This window comes from Rhincodon typus, unplaced genomic scaffold (genome assembly GCF_021869965.1).
Source record: "Rhincodon typus isolate 14 unplaced genomic scaffold, sRhiTyp1.1 hic_rhity00000906, whole genome shotgun sequence".
Taxonomy (NCBI): domain Eukaryota; kingdom Metazoa; phylum Chordata; class Chondrichthyes; order Orectolobiformes; family Rhincodontidae; genus Rhincodon; species Rhincodon typus.
Genome location: NW_025966544.1, coordinates 3,257 through 30,547, shown reverse-complemented (window position 1 = coordinate 30,547; position 27,291 = coordinate 3,257). Strand labels below are relative to the sequence as shown.

Here is a 27,291-nt window from a genome sequence, read left to right as displayed (position 1 = left end):
CCTGCTGTGTTCATCCAGCTCTACACCTTGTTATCTCAGATTCTCCAGCTCCTACCATCTCATGGGAAAACTACACTTGCCTAGAGTTACGTAGTTTTGGTCTCCTTACCCAAGGGAAAAAGGTATACACGTCTGAAAAGGAGAGCAGCAAAGCTTAAACTGATTTCTGGGATGGGGATTCATCCATTGACAGTGAGGAAGCCAAGCTTAGAATTTAGAAGAATGAGATGACTAATGAAATCTTTTGTTTCATTTATTTTTTTCATGAGATGCAAGCTTTGCACCTAACGTTTATTGCTTATCCCTAATTGTGCTTGGGAAGGTGATGGTATTAATAACTGGAGTGCTTGACAACGGTTGATGCTGGGTTGAAGGTTTTCTGTACTCTATAACTTAGGACGATAGTCACAACGTAAATGGTTAGCAATTTAGCAATGTGTGTCATGAAACTTTGGAATTCTCTACACCATAGGGAAGAGGATGCTCCAATGTTGAAATACTCAAGATAAAAGTTGATTGAGCTTTTCCCCCCCTGAATAGTAAGTGCCAAGAAAAATTCAGATTGAATGAGAAAGGGGTAAGTAAAAGTTCAACCGATAACTTACTCAATGGCAGAGTAGGCTCAAAAGAGGCACAAGGCCCATTTCTGTTCCTCTGTCTCATTCTTACCTAATGAGGTCCTCAACATGCTTTCCAAAGATTTTGATCAAGCAAGATTCATCAGGATCTGTATGGTTTCTTGGCTCTGCTACTTATCTGGGCCAATGTGTGGCGTATAATTTGCTACAACTGACAATATTTATTTTTATGTAACCCATTATCATCTGAGCTCCAAGTTCCTTTCAATGTTACCATATAATTTAGACAGTATTTACATTCCATTAAAATTAGACTACTTGCAAGATAGCTGTTCGAACCAAATTTTATTATCTTCTAAACAAAAAATATTTTGAAAAAGGATCCTTTTTGCCTCATAATACAAAATGGATGAATGATTGATGCAGCTTCAACATCAAGTGTAGAAACTTGGAATTCAGGATATTAAAACTGCCACCTATATTAAAATGGCAGAATTAATTGAAAAAACTGCATGTTAAATGAAAGGCAATAAACAAGCAACTATTACCTTCTAACACCAACTCTTCACCAGGAAACATTTGATTGAAATTAATCTTTCTGAGTCGACTATTACCGCAAACTATCTGCTCATGGGCACGATGATTCCGGGTAAGAGCCCTGAGGTAATGAGTTAGAGTTGGGGAGAAAAAAAAGACAAAAAGGAAATGTCATTAAAAAGGTGCATAATCAAAGTAACAAATATTCAAAAAAAAAAAATCAATTGTCCTAATTTAGAATATTTGCATTTTAATGTAAAAATAATTAATAGCAATTTTAAGCTTAAAGACACTATTGAACAAAGCACATTTATAGGATAGCAAAAAGTTCAAGAAATCCAGTTAATACGTCAAGTTGCCTTCAATTTGCTGCAACTTCAAACTCAGAACAACCTGGTCACACAAAAATACAATTTAGGGGCACAAGTAGGCCATGTGGTCTCTCAAAACTGCTCTGTCATTTAATAAAATGGTATGAAATAAGCAATTGTAACCTCAACTCCAGAATTCTCACTATCCCCAATAACCTTTCATCCATTGCTTCCAAGAATCTAGCCACCTTCATTTTTTAAAACGAAGAAAGATTTCCTTCTTCCAAAAAAAGTAACGGAAGCAAAGTTCCAGAGACTTATGACCCTCAGAAGAGGGAAGATTTTGCCTCATCAGTATCTTAAATCTGTAAGCCCTTTATTAATAAAGTGGCTTCCATGCCCAGATATTCTGACAAGACAAAGCATCCTCTTTGTAGCTACCCAGTGAAGAACACTCAGGATCTTACATTTTTCAATTAAGTCTCCCTCAAAATCCAGCAGACACAAGTCCAGTTTGCCCAACCTTGCCTCAAGAATCTGTCCATTCTAGTATCAGTCTGGTGAAACCTTCTCTGAACTGCCTCCAACACATGCACATCCTTCCTTACATTAGATGTGGTCTCACCAATGGCCCAAATAATGGAGTACAGCCTCCTTATTTTTATATTCAATTCTCCTTGCCGTAAATTATAACATTCTATTAACTTTCTTAACTATTTGCTGTAACCGCAGACTAGCCTTTTGCGACTCACGCACAAGGACACCCAGATCCCTCTACATTTAGATAAAATAGGTTTGTTTTGTTTTTTTAAAACACTTCTTGCCAAAATGGACAATTTCACATTTTCCCACATATATTCCATTTTCAAGAATCTTGTCCACTCACTTGACCAATGTATATTCCTTTGTCCTCTTTACAACTCCGTTTCTTTCCTAGCTTTGTCTCAAACACAGGAAGTACACCTCAGCTTCTTAAAAGGCCAGTTCTAAAGAGTTGAAGCCTAGCACTGATCCCATGGCACACCACTTGTTACCACTTGCCACCAGAGCACCGATTTAATCCTTCTTGTTTCCTGTTAAGTGGCTACTTGATGTCAGGCTCTGTGGCAGAGTAGACGGGACATTGGACTCTGCCTATGCAAGTAAATTACCTTCTACACCATAAATTTTCCATAATACTGTGCAACCAATCCTTCCAACATGAGGACTGTGTGGGGGTCAGAAGAAAACCTGCAGGTTGTGGTATTCTCATGCATCTGCTGCCCTTGTACAAGGTCACATTTTGGAAGGCACTCTCCAAAGGAGCCCTGATGAGTTGCAGCAGCGTACGTGGTACATGGCATTCACTGCCACCACTATGCATTGAAGGGGAAGGAAATGAATGCTGAAGGTGGTGGACTGGGTACCAATCAAGTGGATCGCTTGGTCTTGTATGGCGTTGAGCTAGTGTGTTGTTTGAGGGGCATCTAGCCAGGTGGGTTGAGAGTATTGAATCACATTCCTGAGCTGTCTCTTACAGACGGGAGACAAGAGGCAGGATATTCAGTGCAGAATGCCTAGCCTCTGATGTGTCCTCATAACAATTCCTACAGTACAGCTTACTTAGTGATTCTAATTTTCCTGAGCTCCTCCCTCCTCTCATTTCCTGATATACAGCCTTTTGTGGGATGTTATTTATATTCCCTTTGGTGAAATCTTCAATGAAAAAACCAATTCAATTTATCCATCATCACTTTGGTTTTCATTAATTCTCCAGGTTCACTTTCTGTAGGACCAATGTGTACTTCATCTTTCTAAAATATTTGGAGTATTATACATTGAAACTCTTACTATCTAAACAAAGAAAATAGGACCAGGAATAGGTCATTTAGCCATTCAACTAGGATCTTACTAAATGGCACAGCAGGCTTTATCATCCTACTCAACATGGTATTTCCACTTTCTCCCAATGCCCTTTGATTCCTTTAGCCATAAAGAACATACCTAACTCATTCTCAAAAACATTTAATGTTTTTAAAATATCCATATTTCTAGCTAGCTTTCTCCCAAACTCTAACTTTGTCATTAATCTTTGCCATTTTTTCTGTTCTTTTATATTCTGTCTAATCTTCTGACCTGCAACTCACTTGGCACCATTTCGTTTTTAAAAAATTTATTACCTTTGACTTTATTTGTAACTATGGGTAGTGATCCACAACTTAGACTTCTTGCGCTCTTTAAAATTAATCTATTCTGCATATTCTCATATCTCCTTAAATTTCTGCCACTTCTGTCTATTGAGCTATCCTTTAACGCAAATTTGCCAGTTAACCTCAGGTAGCTCTGCTTTCATGCTTCCCAAATGCTTTCTTCCAATTTAAATCGGTAGTCACTGACTCATTCCTCTCTCTCTCAAACTGAATGCGAAAGTCAATCATATTATGGTCACTGCTGCCTCACAGCACATTCACAGAATACATGAGCTAATGCTGTCAGATTGCACAATATCAAGTCTGGTATAGGCTGCTCTCTGGTTGGATCCAAAAACGTGCTGTTCTAAGAAACTATCCAGAAAACACACTGAACTCTTCATCCAGGCCACCTTTGCCCATCTGATTTTTCTCATCCATGTAAATTTAAAAAGAAGCGTCCAATGATTACTGCTATATCTTTCTGACAAGTCTTTTATATATATTCCATCCTATTGCATGGCTGCTGTTAGGGAGGGGACTGTACACTAGCCCAACAAGATTCCTCACTTATAACATTTATCGACTCTATCCAAACTGCTTTTACATGCTTTTCAAAATTCTTTTGTGGGACCTGTGCATCGCTGGCTGGCTGGCTGGCTAGCTAACATTTATTGCATGTCCCCAGGTGCCCTTAAGTAGCGTGAACTGAGGCAAATAAAGGATAAGTAATAAATGCTGGCCAGCCAGCAACACCAATGTCCCACGAAATAATTTAAGAAAGGGATATGAAAGCAATTCGGGTACAGGCATAAATTCATAGATGGATTCGAGAAATTAGGCTGCCCCTCTCTATTGTGTTCATTCCATCATTAAAATCAACAAGAGTCAGTGACATTCTTCCAACTTTTTCTAGCTTCTTGACCTGACCTTCCTGATGAAAATGGTACAGATGCCCTGTATTACTTTCAATATGCATCTCCAAACATGCTTTGTAATAGCCATCAGATTGTACTCATTTTTATTTGGACTCTCAGTTAGTCAGCTTTATTTCAAATACTACATGCACTCAGTTTTTAGGTTTTATCCTTTTCTTATTTTTGTAACTGACACCCTTATATGTTGATTTAGTGTTAAACCTCCACTCTGTCACTTCTTCATTCCCCATATGACAATGAGAAGAAGTGATAGGGTAAAGTTTACATTCTTTCATGTCAGTCATTCAGCCTGAACAAAAACTATCATTTAATCAGTCATTTAATACTGGGGAAACGGGCATTACTCGAATCCTGTTGAGAAACTATTAGGACTATTGAATTATTTCGGGTCTCTTACGGTTGACTCTGTCCTTACTTTATGTCTAAAAAACTATTCTACGTCTGTCAGTGGACACTGAGAATAAGACTCCTAGATGAAATTCCTTGTCTGTTGCTCAGATCTTCTAATATCAAATATATCGTTGGAACTACTGCCACAGGCTTTTTGTAACTCATCATGAGCATTTAAGGAAACAACCAACTAAATATACTGCCCCAACAAAAAAAAACACACACACATTGGACATGTACAGGTATATTGAAGACTCGAACAGAAATTGTATACAAGCCACGTACCTTCTTAGCTGCTGTCGTGCCACCTCATCTCCCCAAAAGAAACAAACTCTACAAAGAAATGCCGAATCCATTTTACAGTGAAGGTATTCTCTTAAAGTGGAGTAGCAGGTTACAGTAATTATCTGAGGAAAGAAAAATTACATACAGGTACATCAAAACGAAAAGATATTCAACATTACAAATGTAAAGGATATTGCTTTTTATTAATCAGTGATTAAACCTAAAATGACTGTCCAGTTCATGCAGGATTTGTGGAGAGAAACTATAGTTAATGTTTCAAGTCACAACCCTACAGCTGCAATAATTTATTTTTTGTTCGTGGGATGTGGGCATTGCCAGCTATGCAACTCTTTATTGCCCATCCATAATGGCCCAGACAGCAGCTACCACACTGCTGTGGGTTTGGAATCATTTCCAGTCTTGGCCAGGTAAAGACGACAGATTTCCTTCTTGGGAAAAAGGACATTAGTGAACCAGATGGATTTTTTTTTGAAAACAATTTTCAGTAGTTATATGGTCATCATTAGACTAGTTCTTTTTAAAATTCCAGATATTTATTAAATTCAAAATTTCAGCATCTACCATGATGGAATTCAAACCCACATCCTCTGAACATTGGCCTGGGATTCTGGATTACTAGTCCACTGACATAAGTAACCAACAGAAACAGTAGTAAAAAGAGGGAGAGTTGGTAGGAGAGGAAAGAATAATCAAAAAAGAGAAGTTGCTGACAAGGGTGCTGGCTGCCTTTGTCTACCAAACCAACTCAATTTAGAGACAGAATGCAACTCTAACACTTCCTGTAGATGTTGGTGTGTTCACCGAGCTGGGAGGTTTGATAGCAGACATTTCATCCCTTTACTCAGTGCTGTGGAGCCTCCCGAGAAGCACTGTTGTCTTGTGCTGATTTGAATTTATATGGTCTGGTTTTTGCTGCTTCCGGTAGGTGCCAGTTCCGGCCGTGCATTGTAATGATCGGTATATCGGGTCTAATTCAACTGGTTTGTTGATGGAGTCGGAGATGAATGCCAAGCCTCTAAGAATTCCCTGGCTGTCCTGTTTGGCTTGTCCAATGATGTCCCAGTTGAAAGTGTGGTTTTTCTCATATTTATTGAAACCAAGGACATCTGGTCATGTCATTTAGATGCTAGCTGGTGTTCGTTGATGTGGGTTGCTAGTTGTCTGCCTGTTGTCCCACAGTGTTTTGTGCAGTCTCCGCATGGTATCTTGTAAACCACATTCGTCCTGTCCATGGTATCTATTGGGTCTTTAACCCTGGTCAGTTGCTGTTTTAGTGGGGCTGCCAGTTTGGGTGCTGTCATGATTCCTAGCGGTTCGAGTAGTCTGGCCGTCAGCTCCGAGGGCGTTTTTTTTGGTTTATGGTATGGTGGTTATTGTTTCAGGTCTTGGCGTGTCCTGGTTGTGTTGTCTGTTGGATAGGCATCTGAGGATGAAGCTGCGGGGGTATCCATTCCTGGTAAAGACATTGCAGAGGTGCGCTTCTTCTTCCTTCTGCAGATCAGGTGTGCTGCAATATGTAGTAGCCCTTTTGAACAGGGTCCTAACGCAGCTCCTCTTGTGAGTTGGGGTGGTTGCTGTGATAGTTTAAAGACCTGATCAGTATGTATGGATTTCCTATATACTTTTGTAGTGAACACACTGTTGTGTTCTTTCCACACCAAGACAGAAATTGACCAGAGTTAAAGACCCAAGAGATACTAGAGACAGGACAAAAGTGGTTTACAAGATACTATGCAGAGACTGCACAAAACACAATGTGGGGCAAACAGGCAGAGAACTAGCAACCCACATTCACGAACACCAGCTAGCAACTAAACAACATGACCAGACGTCCTTCATTTCAATACACACAGATGAGAAAAACCACACTTTCAAGTTGGACAACACTGTCATCGGACAAATCAAACAGAGGACAGCCACGGAATTCTTTGGGGCTTGGCATTCATCCGTGGACTCCATCAACAAACACGTTGAATTAGACCTGATATACCGGCCATTGCAATGCACAACCAGAACCGGCACCTATCGGAAGCAGCAATAATGGGGCCATATAAATTCAAACCGGCAGAAGTCAACAGTGCTTCACAGGAGACTCCACAGCACTGAGGATGTCACTTAGTAAGGGGATGAAACGTCTGCTATCAAACCTCCAGCTCAGCAAAACACACCAACATCTACAACCAGCACCCGAGCTACAAATCTTCACTCAAACTCTAACACTTCCTATCAAGTCAACCGAGACCAGAACCGACCAAAATAAAATGGCGCCTGCCAACAAACATAGCATCATCCTTTCCAGGCCAGTTACTAACATTTCCTTTCGAGATTTTTTGCTCTACTACTTACCTTCTCGCATCCCATTCTCACCTTCTTCCCAAGGTCCACAAACAGGACCTTTTCATGGTAAACACACCATTTTAGCTATTCCTGCACCCTAGTGCCAATTCTCCTGTCTTTTCCCCATATGACTGCACACCACTTACTTTTGCCACATTTTCAAGTATTGTATTCAGTGGGATTGCTCAGTATGGGAAAAAAACCACTCTTACAATGACAATCTCGCTATGCTTGCACATCACTTTAAATCAGAACAGTCTTGTTCTTTTTCTACACAGGCCCCCTCTGAGTGACAGCAGCTTCTCCTTATCTACTGTCCAGCCTGCTCGTGCTTTTGAAAACCTCCATCAGATCTCCTCAGCTGCCTTCACTCCATGGAGAAGAGGCACAACATATTCAATCTATCCCCATAACTGAAGTTTCTCATTCTAGGAGCCAATCTTTTAAATTGCTTTTGTACATTCTCCAATGTATTCATATATCTTTCCTTTAATGTGGTGACCACAACAGCTGGAGAGCTGAGGTCCAACAAATGTCTTATACAAGTTCAAGATCACCTCCTTTCTCTTGTACTCTGTGGCCTTATTAATAAGCCAGAGAACACTTTTATTAACTGATCTCTCACTTGTCCGGCCACCTTCAAATGACGTGTGCACATATACTTCCTTGTCCGTTTGCTCCTACATCTCATGTAGGATTGTATCTTGTTTCACTGCTCTTCCACCTAAAGTGAAGATTCCTTTTGAAATCTGTGCCAACTCTCCTTAAAACAACCCTCACGCCTCTCCCTAAAAATAAGGCAATTACTAATTCTATCCCAAATAATTGCCTGTAGAAGCCTTCCCACCAAAGTCAAACTGACTGCTAGGATTATCTTGAGATCATTTCTTGAACAAGGCTATAATGTTGGGAATTTCAGTGTTCTGGCAACTCACCCTACTCCAAGGAAGACTGAATTTACAGCCAGTGCCCCCACAACTTCACTTTTCTTCAAAATCCTTTGATGCATCTCATCTGGTTTCAGTGCCTTGCCCGCTGTAAGTGTCAACAATCTTAAGACTTCATCCTTATTAATTTTTGATCCCTCCTAATGACAGAGCTTTCTCCTCTAACCATGTTGTGGACCACATCCTCCTCTTTGGTAAAGAGGGATGCAAAGTATTCATTTAACACCTCAGTCATGCCCCCAACTCCATGTATAAATCTCCCTTTTGGTCTCTGGTCAGCCCTAATCCTCCTTTAATCACTCTCTTACTAAGTATATGCCTTTAGATGACAACTTTGGGACTGCCTTTTAATGTTAGTCATCCACGGAACTCTGGATTTGTTTTTGTCCTACCTTTTCCATCCGAGGAAATATACCTTGACTATATGCAAAACATTTGCTCCTTGAAGGTGACCCATTGTTCAGTTATTTTTTCCCACCAGTCTTATTCTAAATCAATCTGTTTAGCTCTGCTCTTGTACCATTAAAGTTAGCTCTCCACCAGCTGATTTTTTTGTTTCTCCGCATTATTGCATGTCATTCTCCAAGACCATCCTGAACCTCTGATACAATGATCACTATCTCCTAAAATATTCCTTGCTTGTCAGACTGGATACATACTACTGTAGGAAATCCTCCCTAACACAACCCAGGAATACTTGTCTCTACTGTCCCTTACACTATCAATATCCCAGTCTCTACTTGGACAATTGAAGTCACCATTGCAACCACTCTTCACATTTCTCATCTCCCTGCAGGTTTGTTCCTCTATTTCCACTTGTTAGTGGCCTATAACGATACTGACCAATGTAACTGTGCCCTTTTTACTCTGAGTACAGAGTTGATTTTGCTAGAGCTACCGTGTTTGAGACATTTTCCTTGGTCAGTGCTACAACATCCCCCTTAAGCAACACTGCTACCCCTCTTCCTTTCTTAGCTTTTCTGACCAACTTATAACCAGCAATGTTTAACACAGTCTTGCCCTTTCTTGAGGAACGTTTCCCTCACTGCCAGGATATCATAATCCCATGTTGCAATCTGCACCTACAACTTCCCAAACCTTATTTATCATACTCTGTGGTGTATATAGACATGTACATTAAATCAGGGTAAGGGAGAGAGAAAGGAAGTCCAAAATAGAGATAATGTATTAACTTACTATTCTTTAAGTTATTCCTAGCTGTCTCCCTAAGTAGTTTGCAATCCCTGGTATTCCTCTCTACTTTTCTTTCTTCATTCCCATAACCCTAATCAGTTAGTTCTAAAGCCCACCAAATGGCACTAGCAAAACACCCTGCAAGGAACTCAGTCCCAACTCTATTCATGTGAAATCTATCTGGCTTATACAGGTGCCATCTCTCCCAATGCCAGTTTCGAAGTCCCAGAAATCTAAAGCCCTCCCTCCTGCACCATCTTTTCAGCCACACATTCATCTGCCTTATTCTATTTTTATACATACTTGCAATATTGCAATGACACCTGCTTGCTCGCTTTCTATCTAGTCCCTAAGTTCTCACTGCAGGACCACATCCTTCATCCTAGTCAAATAATTAGTACCAACATACAGCACAACCTCTGTATGCTCATCTTCCCTTCCCTATGCCCCCATCCAACGGATCCGAGACAGTCATATGGAAGTTTTCTGCTTAATCCTTGAATAAGGAACCAAGTCTTCATTGACCACCAACCTCCTCTTCCTACCTTAACCTGTTCTCAGAAATACTTTTCCTTCAACTCTGCTCATTTCCTCCAAGTCAAAAAGCATTGCAAGAGATAGCCACTCTGTTCCATTCTGCACCCGTTTTTGTTTTTGTTTTTGTCACAGGTGGAACATATCTTGTTTCTTTCTTAAAGAACCTCTCCCTCACCTTATTTCTGGTGAATAGATGACTGTACTGGTGCCCTTTCCTTTTTTCCCCTACTTGAACTGAAATATTTAAACTTGATTTCTAATTTCTATTTCTTTCTCGTCGCTTGATCTATCTCCCTCCAATTACATAGTTAGAAAGGTATAAAGCTTTCCAAAGTTAACTGGGTAAACACAGACTAAAAGGCACAGCAAAAACAAACTAGAAAAATTATAGAATCAAGCCAAAATTTTCAATTACGCGTATTCCAATGAAAACCAAAAGCTCAGCAAGAAACAGCCATCTGTGGTAGACTAATGAAGTCAAGAATAACATTAAATGAAAGAAAATCTAGAATCCAAGAGTGAAGACCTTTAAGATTATTTCAGGAGAAATGTTTGAGTGACGTTGGAGTGCGACTTAGTCGCTATAAATCATATACTTTTAATTCATCACTATCAGTACAGGGAATCTTTTGGTTGCTTCGCAAGCAAAATGTAGTAACTAGAATAATTATTCCTGAATTGTGAAAAGCTAGGAAATGAATGCACAAATGTATGCCACTACACATCAAAATTGACAAGGACATATTTATATGTCATAAATATGACGCAAAACAAGTCAACATTATAGTGCTTTTGGAGCAAAAGCAAAGTGGGCGTTATAAAGTGTAGATGTTTACTAGTAATGACTTGCTGTAAGAAATTTGGTTAACGTTAATCAATATTATTTCCATTTCTAAATGAATTCTTGCCATTATAGCAAATATGGTGAATTAGTCTAATGAAGGCACAACATTTATCCAGTATTTCACAAGGTAAACTTTACATGAAAAATTACTGTACACTGTCTTAAGTTTGTCTGCCATAATCTTAACCTACTTCCACTCAATACTTTTCTGGCCATTACTGTCTTCACTGTGTTCCTTCAGCTATGTTATGCCCTCAGCAAGAAATAACGTCCTGAATGAGCTGACTGAAAAAAAAAATGTTCTAACTTATTCCAAGAAGATTTAAGCTCAGACTGTTTTGCAGTCAAATATGAACAGTAAAGGTCCTTGCATGGAGGCCACCCTATGATCTCCAAAGCAGCCAAAATTCATCAAGTACTAAAGACAGAACACAACCGAAGTTTTACTGAAATATGGTGTTAGCAAAGTGCTTAGATTGGAAGGCTGAACTTTAAAAAGCACTCAGCTCTGTCAGATAATAATGTAATCAGAATGAAAGAAACTTTCCCTCCTTTAGCTAGTAGCACATGCACATACAAAGGGAACTGCTTCCATCCATAATGTAAACTCAAAATATAGGCCGCATCTAATCTTGATACTGAAGTCAAGCAATCTTCTTTCAACTATTACGCTTGTGCTCAACAAACTTTAGCGCAACAACTCTAATGAGAGCATTAAAATATAGATACATGTCAGCACACAAGAGGTCAAAGGTGCTAAAATCATTATCAACTGTGACAGTTCCATACCAAAAAATGTAGAAGGTGAGAAGTATTAGATAACAGTTCCAAAATAAAAGCCTCAACCACAATTAGATTGTAGCAAACAATTCTGAGAAAACCTGCATCTTTAGGATAACTTGGCATCTGCAATGCTACTCAAATAGCTAAAGAAAAATATTTATGTTGAAAATCATGGCAACTGTCTGAGACGATCAAGAGTTAACCAAGCTCCTTACCTTTAGGAATGTTCGCAGCTGTAATGTGATCTTAAGTTCAAAATCTAGTCAAATAAAATTTGAAGAGCTATCCCCTGAAGTTTTGAAAAAAATTGAGAAATATCATCTTGGAACGATCCTCCTTCAAGTACTGAATGGATGAATTCCATTTGTATGTCTTACATTTATCACGTTCTGAAGAAGGGTCACTGGACTCAATGTTACCTCTGCTTTCTCTCCAGATGCTGCCTGAAATTTGTTTGTTTCACATCTTCAGTATCCAGAGTTCTTGGTTTTATTTATTTTGCTTCTAGATTTCTTTAAAGTGGTTTCTGTGAAAGCTCTGCAGTAACCTCAAAAGTTACATGAATAACAACTTACAAATTAAAAAGGTTGTTCTTTACTATAACCATCTTACCTCTTGAGTCCGTTCCTTGAGAACAAATTGTGCTGGAGAAACCTGTATAACATCGGTGGTCATAAAAGTTGTCATTTGTAAATCTGAGAAACAAGCTGCCTTAACGTAAGCAGCCCGAGAGCCTGTATTTCTCATACAGAAAGTTATTTTGGTCACTTTATCAGGTGTGATACCATTCAAATTCACCACATAACCGTCCGATTGTTTATCGACGTCTTCCAATATAATGTTACTTGTTCCTCCATAGCCTGAAAGTGGAATCTGGAAAACAGTTTTAAAATTATTATAATACTTTAGATTGCTTTGTATCAAAGCATGCAATCAAACTTCAACTTATTGATCACTTGCTGAGTTGACTGTACAATTGCAATCTTGTCCTTTTTGGGCCACATGACATAATGCAGGCAGTAGTTACCAGATAAAAGGACATTTACTAAGCTCAAGTTACAATTCATTAATTCAAATCAACTTAGAGAACTGCTACAATTTCTGCACTGTTCATTTAAGCTAACGTACTTATTTCCATTTCATGCTGGGTTTCTTTTAAAATCTTCAGCAGAATTTGAGTTCAGAAATGGATTAATGGATTAATTCCTAAAAAAGTAACTTCAAGATTATACCACCCAGTAGAGGAACAAACTGACAAAGGAAATTTATTCATGGTTACAGTTTTGAGAACTCTAGTCAGAACAAATCAAATGGCTTACATGGGAAGAGAGGTGGAATCAAAAATCTTTGAGAAGTTAACAAGAACTATTAAACTGAACCCAACAATATTACTTTAACAACTCGCTTAGAGGAAAAGGCTTCTACTGCCTCCCTGCCTGATCATTCACAAAGAAAAACATTTTGTGAAGTCATGTTGCAGTTTGTAGATAAAATATTCTAGGAAGACACATATCAGAGGTGTATGCTATGCTGTTTAAAGGATCAAGGTAAGGTCTCAAGTTTTACTGTGTTGGGCATTGTCCTCACCCCTTTCAATGTGAAGATCTTGTGGGGGTTTGACAGCTTGCAACATGCAGTTTTCAACGGCCATGAAAGGAAACTAATTAAAAACGGTAACATGCACCTTTCAAATGGAAAAGGCCAAACCTAAATAATTGAACAGATTTGTTTTACATGAGTTACAATTTAGTTTGAAGCAAGCAATCATATACATACAGTGAATTTTACTCCCGGTTGACTTGAACGTATTCCAGATTGCTTAATTTCAAGCCTTGCCAACATGCAAGCAACCCGTGTAGGTGCAAACAAAAGATGAACACAGATATCTTCTTTCGGACAAACCATCAACTCACGACTACTACTTAGTCTTTCTTCAGGGCCAAAAGAGCTCTGTAACTACAAAAGTCAGTTAGTTATTAATATCTTGATTTCAAAAATTAGAGAATGCCTCGACTAATTTTTCCAAGCTACTAACAATCAAAAATACATCAGGATTTTTATTAAGTCACAAAATATACCTTTTAAAAACTACTACAAAAACAAATCTTCAGACGTTAACAAACTATGCTGCTTTTATAGTAATGCAGATTGCTTGCTCCATCACAACAGATATGTACTAGCACAAAAACAAACCAACAGTGAGCACCTGAACTGTGCAGATAGTATTTGGTCAGCCTGCATTAATTTCAGAAATTTAGGATAATAAAATTGAAATTCTACCAGCCATTGTTTCTACTTTACAAATGGGTAAGCTTATAAAACAAAAATCAGTTGTTGCACTGGGAAGATGATGGCATAATAGAAACAGCCACAGCGTGAGTGATTCAGAAACTCAGACTAACACCCTGGAGTCATGGTCCAAATCCCATCAAGACAATTGGTGGAAGTTAAATTTGACTACAAAATCTGGAATATAAAGCTGGTCTCAGTAATAGCAACCACAATAGCTATTGTTGATAAAATGTGAAGGTCTTTAATGAAGTAACCTGCTAGCCTTAGATGGTACAGACTACATGTGACTCCAGTCCCACAGCCACCAGGTTTGGGATGGGTAACAAATACTGCCCTGGTCAGTGACACCAACAACAGTGTAAAGAATTTGCTCACTTTCATTGTTAACAGACACCCCATTGCAGACAGATAGACGTAATATCAGGTCATTAAAGCCAACTTCAAAGAAAGATGGTCTACAATATGACCAAAAACAACACACACTCTTGGAGCAAAGGCCAAGATACACAAGAGCAATAAAGAATACAAGAACATAAGACATGGGAGCAGAGGCAGAGGTCATGGCTGAACTGATAATCCTCAACTCTGCTTTCCCCTCCTTCGCCATAATTCTCTATTCCTTTTCGATTAAAAAAGGAAAGGCTGCCTATTTAGTTCTTGAATATACTTAACACCCAAAATATATGTGATAAAAGAATCCCACAAATTCACTATCCTCAGATGAAATTCCTCTTTGTCCTCTAATTCTGAGATTATCCTGTCTTGTCGTCAACATCCTAAATTATTTTGGAGGGTGCACAAACAAACAAACAAACAAACAAACAGCATCTAACTTGTCAAGTCCTCCAAAATTCTTGCATACTTCAATAAGGTTACCACTCTTTCCTCTAAATTCCAATGAGTGCAAGTCCAAACTGCTCAATCTCTTCTCATAAAACCGCCCACATCTAGAATCATTGGTGACCTTCTCTGGACTGCCTCCAATACGAATATAGCTTTTCTTAGATTAGGAGCTGAAAATCATTCACCTACGCTAGCTGCAGTTTGATAAAAGCGCATTGTATTGTTTTAGGAAGACAGCCTTATTTTAATACTCAATTGGAAATAAAAGGCTAACATTCCATTTGCCTTTACGTACCGAACTTGAATGTCAGCTTTTGTGATTCATGGACAAGAACTTCCAAATCGCCCTCTTCTGTAGCTTTCTGCCATCTGTCTATTTAAATAATATTCAGCTCCTCTATTCTTTCTTCCAAAGTATAAACTTATATTTCCCCATAATATGTTCCATCTGCCAAGTTTATTCCCACTTACTTAACTTGTCTCTATCCCTCTGCAGAGTGTATTTTTGTGGCATCTACAAACTTGGCTATAGTCGTTATACTTTCCTCATTCATGTCTGCAATATATTAACAAAGCAAAAACCAAGTTATGAAGCCATTAGGAATGCTTGCTGGAACAAAAACTTCCTGGGGTGTCCATATGCAGGTCACAAATTAATGCAATATTTTACCTGAAAGCAGTCTTGATCTTGACCTTTGATCAACAGTCGTAACTGTTGTGCAACAGATGAAGAATTATTTCTGAGAATTAACTTCTGTTGACTGTAAGACCAAAAGAAAACTGAGAAAATATTCAAATCAACTTAAAAATTTTATAAATAAACTGTTGTTAAAGGACAAAAGACAAACTGTTATACAAAAACTTCACAATTAGCCATGCCTCGGAGATGGAGGAGTCAAAGCTGCATGAACAAAACTGTTTTACACAATGGTTGATCAAATGACTGCCTTATGCCACAAGGACAAATTATAGCCTTGCAGAAGAATTTACGGAGTTAACTGCAGGAAAGCTGTGTCTTCAAACAGACAGTCAATGCAAAATGTAACAAGGAACAGGGAAGCCACTTCTGATAAGGTGGGAAACTGCAAACTTGATAGCTCCAGAGTAGTACTCAACAGCTTGGATGAAAGAATCTAAATGATCATCAGAACTGTCATATCAAAAACCTGAAAGAGAAAACTGAATAAAGAATTCAACTCCAGAAATCTTCAAAGGCAGAACTCTGGAGAAGAACACAACACAAGGACTGAACCTGAACGTCCAGAGACAGACACCGAATTACAATCTTGGCTTAATTCCACCATTAATTGGGTAAAACCAAGTTGGGCTGTGAGGCTTATCTTGCTGAAGGGGCTTTATTTTGCTTGCTACATGCAATAAAGTTAAAATCATTGTTTCAGTATTTGATGACCTGTGAGATTTCTTAATAAATAGCTGAATTAAAACTAGCTTGTGGAAATTTATCCACAAAACATTGGAAGGAAAAAGAGCAAGACGTTTGGTATTAAATTTCTCATCATGTTGATTTCTTCCCAATGAGCGTGCTCTGGAGGATCAACTGACATTAATTATTTCGGCTAAGGAGATGAAGATGACAGAGTCAGAGTGATACAGTAAGGAAACAGACCCAGGGTGGGATTTTCAAAGAATGGTGTATTTTATGGCAAGCAGCAAATAACTTACCTGCTATTTACCGAAACTATTCAAGACATGTCTGCTTATCGACAACTTTTTTAAAAAAAGTCTCTTGGAATGCAACAAAGGGAGCATATGTAACTGAAACTACAACATCTTCCTGGAAGTGAAAGACAGTCAATTGCAGAACTGATAGATGGCAGAATTACCAATAATCTATTCTGGTCAGGAATAGTGGTGGCTTTGTGGGCTATGTACAGGGTATGTAGGTACTCCCTCCATGGTAAACATTTATTGCCCATTCCTAAATCTAACAAAATTGCTTGTCAAGAGCCATCCTTGTGAACTCATGATTTGTAGTTTGTTTTCAGTCAGATTGCTGTTGTTTCTGTCTTTTCCTCAGCTTAGATGTAACTGCTGCAACTTTTGGATTGCATGTATTGATTTCAGCATTAAATGACTGATGGTTGTTGCTTATGAAACCTAGACATACGAACTTAAAACAACCTCAAGCACCATATTGTCAACACTGATAGCAATATAGCAACATCCTAGAGCATGATGTTTGCCTTCCTAATGTTGATGGTCAAAACAAAACTACTTAAGCCATGGGTCAATTAATTTTGAAACAAGGTTGTGTTCTGGAACTTTTTTTGGCAGATTCAGTTTGGTGTCACTTTAGATGATCTCATAGAACACATCTACTTGGATACCAGAACTGAGCGCCTTACTTTCCTGACATCCAAGTCAAATTGCGCATGAAGTCCTCAGATTTTTGCTGACAATGCCAGACTAAAGTTCTGTACCAAGAAACACCTGCAATGGGAAATGGACAGATGTTCTCAGGTTTGGAAAGAGTTTGGTTTGATATCGAAATCACAGTAACAAATGCTGTGGTCTAATATGCTGCCATGCCACAACTGCAGGATAGATTATAGACAAGAAACTACATTTTCAATGATTTCAGACTTGAAGTATGATTGTGCATTACAGCCAATATATTTGATATGTCCAATGATGGAAATAAATTGGACTACTGTACAACAGCTGTTACCAGACAGTAGCCACATGAGCAAAGGAACTTATGAACAACTTGAATGTATCAAAATACTTAAGTCTAACAGACAGAAATTGAATTACGGTTGTGTATCTCTTAGCAAATCAGTGAAAACTTTATTCATCTTGTACTCATCAGATCTGAAATGCAAGATTAAGAAAAGCTTCAGAAACAAAGCAAAGCAACAATTTGTACAGCATTAGAGGGTGGTGACGGTTGAACTATGGTTGGCATGGAGATGTAGCAGGAAATGTTAACTGTCTGCTAAGATTCAAACTAGGGGGGTCAACTTCAATTAGTCAGGACTTTGTGTGGTGCAGAGATTGGCCATCTTTGCTGTACATTTTCCACTGGAGAAAGAGCTATATGTAGCCATATTTCTTTTGCCCACAAAGAACACAGCCCTAAGTGTGAATAAACACTGAGCCTAACTGATATTTAATTACTTCCAGTGTAATTCTTTACAGTCAGGTATTATTTTGTAAATAATCCTGACAGCTGAATCACATCTATTGTTGGACACGATGCCAAGTTTTACAAGGATGGACTGTTTGAGCATGGTTGGCATACTGGCCACAGCAAAGGGACACAATGCATCCCCATGATAATACCTTGACCAATCAGAACTGACTAATCTCAAAAGTAGCAAGTCAGCTAACTAAGACAGTCAACAATTCCTCTTGCCGTGTACTGGAGTCAACCATGATCCATCCACTCAGCAATCTCTTCACATTACATAAAAAGCTGCTTTGGTTCTGAAGTTGTTTTTTCATTTCTTGCAATTCAGTCCTGATAAGTGAAAGATTAAAAAGCTTTGACATAGTCTCTCTTCAGACATGTTTAAAATATATCTTCCAAAACAATTAACTCTATTTTAGGGAAAAAGAGGGAAGAGAAAGTTTGCTCTCAAAAATATCCTGAAATCAGATCTACTGATCAAATTTTGGTCCTCATGAAAGGGCTGTATTTGCAATTTTGTGTTCCAATAGAATAGAAGGCAGGTGAAATTGCAATGATGTTAAGTACTGAAGGAATGAGTGAAATACATTTACTTCCAACATTATGCTTCAAGCTTAATGGAAAATGTCAAATTATTCAGGTGCAAAACTTGCATTCTGCAGTTGTGTTTCACAAAAAACCAAATCAATACACTCAGTTTATAACTGAACAAAAACAAAGAACTGCAGATGCTGTAAAGCAGAAGCCAAAACAGAAGTTGCTGGAAAAGCTCAGCAGGTCTGGCAGCATCTCAGAAATGACCTCACCGGACCCAAAACATTAACTCTGGTTTCACAGATTCTGCCAGATCTGCTAAGCTTTTCCAGCAACTTCTGTTTTTCCACCCAGTTTAAAATATGGCTGAAATTTGAAGTATGCTTTTTTCTGCATGAACATTTTTCTTTTCACCCATGATTGCACATTCCTTCCTAGATCCTTCTCCATTTTGTTAGCTTGCTGTCACTTTTCACAAATATTAAAATGTTCCTTTTCAGTTCTCCCCTCCAATTAGTTAAATACTCCTCCAAATAGCATGCTGGTTCTGTTCTCCTGCTTCAGTTCCAAAATTTAAAACCCACAAGACTACAGTCATCCTGTGCTGAATGCTGCATGCTCTGAAAATAATCAAACAGCCCATCATTATTGCATACCAATGCAGGGCATAAATTCTCCTTGGCCTCCGCCAACAGAATTACGCACCTATCTGTGCAACTGTTCCTGGAACAATCGTTCCCTTATAAACAAGACCATTTTGTGGATTACTGCATTAACATGACTTTGATATAAACTTTGGTCCTAGGTAGCCACCTTACTCTTTAGTGTGCCATTCCCATCTAGCCAATTTACAACTGTGTTCTTACAAATAGTTTCCAAACTTCTATTCATCTGCACAACCCGGAATGTTATTTATTGTATCTAGTAAATCCAAGTGTAGCCTTGCTGTTACTCTATGCTTGAATTTCTTTGCCACTCCAGCTGAATCAGCCATAATCAGTCATTAAATACATCCCATGCAACTATCCAGTCCAACAAGAAAGGATGCACTGTTAGACCTGACTCTTGGAAATGAGATGGGCTACGTAGATGAAGTGTCAGCAGAAAGCATTTAGGAGACAGTGATCATTGTCCCGTAAGGTTTAAAATGATGATGGAAAAATGACAAATGGTCAATCCCAAATAAAACAAAATCTTGGAGAGAAAAATTCAATGGGGCAAGAACACAGCTTAGAATGAAAAGGTTGGTGGGAAGAGCTCTATCTGAACAATTAACTACCTTCTAAGAAAAGATGGTTCAGGTACAGTCAAGGTACATTTTCCCAAAAGGGGGAAAATGGTAGGACAAACAAATCCTTAGCGTCATGGATGGCACAGATAGAAATAGCAAGTCATAGACTGAGCTGCTAATTAAACTGATGAGACTTTCAAATAAACTGAATCACAGTACTTAATCTGTGTAATTTGCCTAGAACCACAAGCAATGTGACATTTATGTCTATGACTACGAAATCCACAGAAAGTTCAGAGTGCATTTTTAAAATAGAAGACAGAGAGCAGTATTTACTGTGCTTAACACTATCTAGATACAAATAATAAAAACACTCTCTCTCACCACCCAAGCATTCAGGATTTCTCTCACATGCACACAGGTTAAAAATGGTTAATTTATATAGGTTTGGCAGATTGATGCCTTGGATGGCTTCAAACTGGGCTCAAGGATTTTCCTAGGTTCTGCAAGATGATTAGAAGACCTTAATAAGTATTGTCATTTGGTTTCCTGGAGTCAGCAGCTGCAAGGTTGATTTTGTATTGACAGACAGAACATGCAAGTTCGCAGTTTGGACGATAGAGAGAGCAAGAGTGAATCCCCTGGGAACCTTCTTCAGCATCTTCCTCTGGACATCTTTGACTGGCCTGGAAAAAAGCATTTCTCAAAACAAAAAAAAAGAGGTTTGGTGGCTCATCACATGACTTCCCTCACCAAATTAGCAATTACTCAAACATGGTCATGGCAAGCTGACTTCAGGTCTAAAAGATTAGACTTGATAATTATAGCTGAAAGAGTTCCTTTCTCAGCCATGCACTATTAGCTAGGTTGACTGCATCAAATGGCTTGATCCACACCCAGATGAATATACAAGGTGCCTGGAATTTGACAGATGTGTCAGAAGACGTGGCCATTCACATTCGTGCAAGGTAATGATCTGATGCATTATTTTAGATTGCCCATTTCTGGTTTTTTAATGGCTTTAGAATTTGTAGAACACTAAATGCAAATTTCCAGCCATCTGAGAAGCTTTCATTCAAATAACTAGATAATTTATTTAAAAATGCTGTCCAGTCTTTTAAAACTCAACCAGTGGGGCTTCTGCCCATGAAATAAAACATTTCCTATGCAAGGCATGTTGTAATAACAAAGTGTACATAACAGTCGTTTTGACATTTTATGCTAATTATGTGATTTTGTGTTATCCTGTTTCATTAAATACATAAATTCTACAACTGGACCATTCTAAATGGTTCAAGTAAAGAAAAATTAAGAATAGTAGATTATAAATTAGTAATTGGAACAGAGAGACAGACAAAACAAACCAAACATTAAAACGAAAAAAACTCAAGCTCCAATAGTCCTGTTCCTCATGGAATTCAACATTAACAGCATCTTACAATATTTTAGTTGCCAATGGCAACTGTACTTACACAGCCCTTCCAAGAGAAACTCCGCCCCATGACATAAATTGCTTGTTGGATAGAATTGGTGGTACACCGACTGAGGAATTTGAAGATGAAGTGATAGACTGGACTGATTCAGGTTTCCCAAGCAATCCTTTTAAAGCAACTTCATACTGAGGGCCAAAAGGCTGGACGAGGATAGTCAAATGGCTAGAAACAGGAAGATAATTCTTTAGAACTACTTAGTACTGAAATAAACCACTTTTTTCATCATCAATACCTGCATTTCCCTCATTCCAATTTGTTTATCCACCTGAAAGTAAGCATTTGTTGGAAAAAAAGAAAATTTCAAAAAAGCCTCAGTTAAAAAAAAGAACTTGAAGGAATGACTGAGATATAATTGATATCTACACAGTATTTGCCACTTAAGGAAGTATCAGGGCAGATAACCAAGTGTTTGGGTAAAGAGGTGTGCGATAAAGCAGGAAAATAAAAAAACATATGGATCAGAAAGTGTAAAAGGAAGCATTCCAAATCTTGGGGGCTGAGAGATTTCAAGGCACAAAGACCAACAATAGAGCAATTACACTGGGAGTAAACGGAAAGGAAAGAATTAGTGGAGCATAGAAATCTTAGAAGATTGTGTGGTTGGAGGTAACTAAAGATGCATAGGGTGGAGACCAGGGGCAGATTTGAAAATAAGGATGACAGATTTAAAAGTAAAAAAGGATGACAATTTTAAATTGAAGGTTTGTTTGACCAGGAACCAGTTTGGCTTAGTATGCAAAGTGGGGATAGGGAAATAGGCAGCAAAGCTTTGGGGATGACCTCAAGTTAATGGGAATATCTGCCATGTTTGTATTGGAATAGTCAAGTTAAGAAGTAATGAAATGAATAAGAGCTTCAGCAACAGGTGAACAAATAGGAAATTAGAAGCAGCAGGCTATTCAGCCCACAGCTTGCTCCACCACTCAATAAGATTATGGCAGTGGCCTTAACACTTTCCTGACTCCTTGCAGGAATGGCTCTTATCAATCGAAAATCTGTTCAACTCAACCAAAAATATTCAAGGGCCCCGCTTTACTCACTTTGAGGAGTGTTTCAAATGCCACGCTCAGGAAAAAAAAACCTCATCTGTCTTAAACAAGCAATATCTTATTGTTAAGCAGTTAGTTTGAGGTTCTCCTACCAGATGAAACATTCATAGTCAGACCTGCACAGCACAGAAACAGACCCTTTGGCACGAACGAGTTGGACCAATTAGATATCCTAAATTAATCTAGTTCCATTTGCCAGCATTTGGCCCATATCCCTCTAAACTCTTCTTATTCATATACCCATCCAACATGCCTTTTAAAACGTTGTAATTGTACCAGCCTCCACCACTTCCTCTGGCAGCTCGTTCCGTACATGCACCACACTCTACATGAAAAAGTTGCCCCTTAGGTCCCTTTTAAATCATTCCCCTCTCACCTCAAACCTATGCCCTCTAGTTTTGGACTCCACTATCCTGGGGAAAACACCTTAGCTATTCACCCAATCCATGTCTCTCATGATTTCATAAACCTCTAAGGTCAGCCCTCAGCCTCTGATGCTCCAGGGAAAATAGCCTATTCAGCCTCTCCTGTAGCTTTTTTTCCCCCCTTTATTCATTCACAAGATGATGGCATCGCTGGCCAGGCAGCATTTATTGCCTATCCCTAATTGCTCAGAGGGCATTTAAGAATCAACCATATTGCTGTGGGTCTGGAGTCACATGTAGGCCACACCAGGTAAGGACGGCAGTTTCCTTTCCTAAAGGACATTAGTGAACCAAAAACAGAAGTTACTGGAAAAGCTCAGCAGGTCTGGCAGCATGTGAAGGAAAAAGCAAAGTTAACGTTTTGGGTGCGGTGACCTTTCCACAGAAATTTTTCAAAAAGAAAGCTTTCAAAATTTTCCATTCTCGAGGTTGTACATGTTCAAACAATGAATTTACTCAAGTATGGAGATTTGGAGCCCAAAGATAAATCAAGCCACAGGAGAATTAATGGGGGGTGGAGCAGAGGTTGAAAAGTTCACCATAAATCTTACTCACCGGGAAGGTGGTTCAAGGGCCCTATGGTTTACTAATGGCTCTGTTCCCAAGAACAGTACTGTAAAATGTCACAATCATTACTGGACAAGGGATTTGTTAAAAATGTAACATTATTAGAGTACCTTTGAAATAAAAGGGACATCAAGGTGCTACAAAGATGGCATTAAGGCAAAGGGATACTGAACCATTCAAGGTTAAGAGGGCAACCAATAGATTGTTTGAAGGGACAGTTTGAGTTGGGGGTTTTTGATAGCTTAAGATAGGGAGCCACTGAAATTTAGTTTGACAATTCCTGAATTAGACTTAGAGGAAAAAAAGTGTAGGTTGCAAACAAAGAAAAGATTTTTAAAGATGAAGACAATAATTTTCATGAGTGGTGGGAAAATGAGGAAGGGAGGAGGAGTGACAACTGAGCACAACTTGTACCACGACAAAAATCGAGTATTACAATTAGGAACAAGTTGGAGCCTATAGAAGGTGGGAGGAAAACAGTAATAATCTGCTGATAATTTAGACATACACAAGGGTTCATCAACAACAAAATCTGAGGTAAAAAGTTGCATGGGTGAAAAGAGTCAGTTTCAATAACGGAAAAGGTACTGGAAATAATGTTGACCATAAAGGTAAGGTGCTGCTCAGCAAGAGGCAGTGTCCAAGGAAGGCCATTAGTGTAGTCAGTTTTCTAAAAACAAAAAGGGTAACGTTAAGTATTATACCTTTGTATCGTGCTTTGGGTGTCCACTGGAGGATTAAATGAAACCACAACTTCCAGTTCTTCTCCAGGTCGAATTAAAAGATTTTCTGGCTTTGCCAAAAAACAGGATTCTGCAGTCTAAAATAAAATTTGAATGGGAAATTCAAAATTAGGTATCCATAAACTAAGCAAATAAAAAGTTCCAAATTCAGTAGTGAATTATGTAAATAAATTTGAAGATAGAACAGTTAATATTAAAAAGGAGACAAGTGTTGTCTGTTTGGTTGACTGTGGATAAAAACATTTTTAAAAGTCAGCACATTATGACACCTCCACCACTCAGATATTCTGGCACAGAGATAGCTACACTCACAATGCATCATAAGACTCAAATACTGTGAAATGACCAGGTTGAAGTTGATCAAACACTCCCAAAAGAGAGTTTCAGAAATGGGAAGAAGGGTCCCAACCCGAAACGTTGACTTGCCTGCTCCTCTGATTCTGCCTGGCCCGCTGTGTTCCTCCAGCTCCACACTGTGTTATCAGTTTCATAGAGAAACTGTTAAGGCAAACAGTGCCCTAATTATTGACAAATTTACATTTATATAAAAGAAGGTGCCTTTCCAACAAAAGCATTAACTTTTAATTTCAATTAAGAATGGCTAAACGTGTATTGCAATGTAACTTCGCTCATTGATCGCAAAATAAACTGGCAAAATTTAAATTAATTAACAAACCAAAAACAAAGCCCCAGGAAAATGAGTTTACACCTGCAAAAACAGCCAAGTACATTCATTCAAGCAACTAAATCTTGTGGCAGTTCTAAGATGAGTCATCTTAAACCTGAAGTTTGACTGAATCCTTACTACACACCTGGACAGCTGCTCATGAAAACACTCAAACACACCACCATCCAGGACAGAGCAGTTTGTCCAATCGGCTCAACATTTAACCTCTACCATCCAGCCACATGTGCAACAGGATACACATCAGCATCTCCCTACCCGACAGCCTCAATGCAGAGAAAGGCAAAAGTAGTAATGCTGTGTTACACAATTGATGTGTCAAGTAACACTATCCTGACATATATATTTATTGTTCCTTCATTCTTGCAGGGTCAAACTAAATTCCCCATCTTGAGTTCATCACAGAAAATTCAGCACCATAAAAGGACTGCAATGGTTCAAGGAGGCCCACACCACATAATTCCAACTAGGGTTAGACAATAAGTTTGACAATGCCCGGCATTTATCACAGCCAGAGACCAGATTGAACAAAGCTAGTTAATAACTACATCCCTCCCAAGTTTTTTTTAAAAAGTGGTTAGCATGACATTGTAAGACGAGTTCATAGTAGGCTCTCTTCATATTTTGCCATTGTGCTAGCTACTGAAATGATTACTGGAAAAAAGATTTACAATGATATTGCATAAATTTATGTAATAAAGCTTAAGAACACAGTTTTATGTATTACATAATTTAAAGGACTCATGAAGTCTTTAAAAAGGTAATTACTAACATACCTGAATCTGGAGTTGTGCATCAATATTTCCTGCATTTTTGAGAGGTAGAATTTGCCTAGATGTCATTCCAGGCTGAGCACACATTATGAGTGTCTAAGTTTAAAAAAATAATACAAATCTCAGAGCACATGCAGCAGACACTTCTATCAATGCATATTATACTAACAATGGAAGACATTCATCACAAGTTTCAAATGTTTTCACAAAATATTGAGTACAAACAATCTAACAGACATTCACAAAAGAAAAAAAGTTGGTCTTCAAAAGCTTTTTATGCTGACTCTTTGTATACAGCAGATGCTGATAACATCTATTTGAAATGCGCTCTCTTATCAACTGCTGGCTACTGGCTTAAACTCTCAGCCACTGTTTGAATATCTAAACTTATGAATTAGGAACGGAAGTAGACTGCCTCTACCTTAAAAATATTTGAAGACCTCATCTACATGGATTTTAGATAGAGAGCGTTCCAAGGTCACACAACTGTCAAAAAAAATACTCATCTGCCCCAAAAGGGTGACCCTAAAATTGTACACACGAGGAAACATTCTATCCAGTCATCTTGTCAAGACCATTAAATGATCTTATATACGTCAATTAAATCACCCCTTACTCTAAATTCTAGTTGAAACAAATCACCTTGGCCAACTCCTGCACCAGAACATCAAATCTCTTTGCATCTCAAAATTCTGTTTTTTTTTTTACTAAAGTGAACAACTTCATGTTTTCCCACACTATACATCATCTTGCAGTTTTTTGCACACTCAACGTATCTATACCTTTTGTAACCTCCTTCTGTCATCTCCACAACATACCTTCCTCAGTGTCATCTGCAAGTTTGCCTAGCATGCCATCACTCCACTCATCTAAAATATATATATAAAAAATTATAAAAAGCAGAAGCGCCAGTGCAGAACTGAACCGCATCCGCACCCAAGAGTTCTTCACAATATATCATATTTATTCATTTGCTAGTACAGAAAATTATTTTAGTTCATCTGTCTAGCATACAAAAATTAATACTAATATAAAACTTCACAGCATTCAGATTTTCTTCTCTTCTACCCTCAAGAATCAACAATCTCTAGTGGTGTACAAACCATGATGGTAGAATTGGAAAATCAAACCAAACAGGAGTTAATCCTAAACTTTGCCTGGTTCCATTATGCATTATTTCCACGCACAAATTTGTTAGCGAACAAATAAATTATGTGTGTCTTTAAGTGCTTGTGATGACATACCTGTAGGTCTTTAGGAGCATGTATTCTGGCAATTCCAACTCTTGCGCAGAGTGGTACACTGTTAATAACAGTACAGGGGCCAGGTGTGTCAACCTCTATGTCAACTCTTGCAAAGTAGTCCTCAGCTACACCTAAAGGGTCTAAAAATTGTAGCATTGAAGTTTACAACAGTTTATAGTTCAAGATTTGTGATGAAACACAGATATTAAGATTTCACAGGAGATAAATGGACCTGCGCTATTTGAAATTTATTTAACCCCTTTTCATTCAAAGCATTGGTGATCATCATTCCATTAATTCTGTTAATTCTCCAATGGTGTCTGCAGGTTTGAAAACTGCTAAATGTAATGCCACTGTTGAAGAAAAGCAGGAGAGAGAAAACAAAGAACAA

The 27,291-nt window shown here is 38.4% G+C and overlaps 1 protein-coding gene across 1 annotated transcript in view; it reads right to left on the bottom strand.

Annotated features, from left to right (window-relative positions):
- The window catches only part of LOC125481112 (centrosomal protein of 192 kDa-like), a gene marked incomplete at its 5' end in the record, with an annotated part of 35,307 nt that extends 8,267 nt beyond the window's left edge, over positions 1-27,040 (bottom strand). Inside the window, 9 exons of the mRNA XM_048592263.1 lie at positions 1,127-1,236; positions 5,208-5,329; positions 12,483-12,743; positions 13,647-13,826; positions 15,676-15,766; positions 21,394-21,576; positions 24,160-24,275; positions 25,660-25,752; positions 26,901-27,040. Coding sequence (XP_048448220.1) covers positions 1,127-1,236; positions 5,208-5,329; positions 12,483-12,743; positions 13,647-13,826; positions 15,676-15,766; positions 21,394-21,576; positions 24,160-24,275; positions 25,660-25,752; positions 26,901-27,040 — 1,296 coding nt within the window. The remainder of the gene's footprint in view (positions 1-1,126; positions 1,237-5,207; positions 5,330-12,482; positions 12,744-13,646; positions 13,827-15,675; positions 15,767-21,393; positions 21,577-24,159; positions 24,276-25,659; positions 25,753-26,900) is intronic.
- Positions 27,041-27,291: the final 251 nt, after the last annotated feature.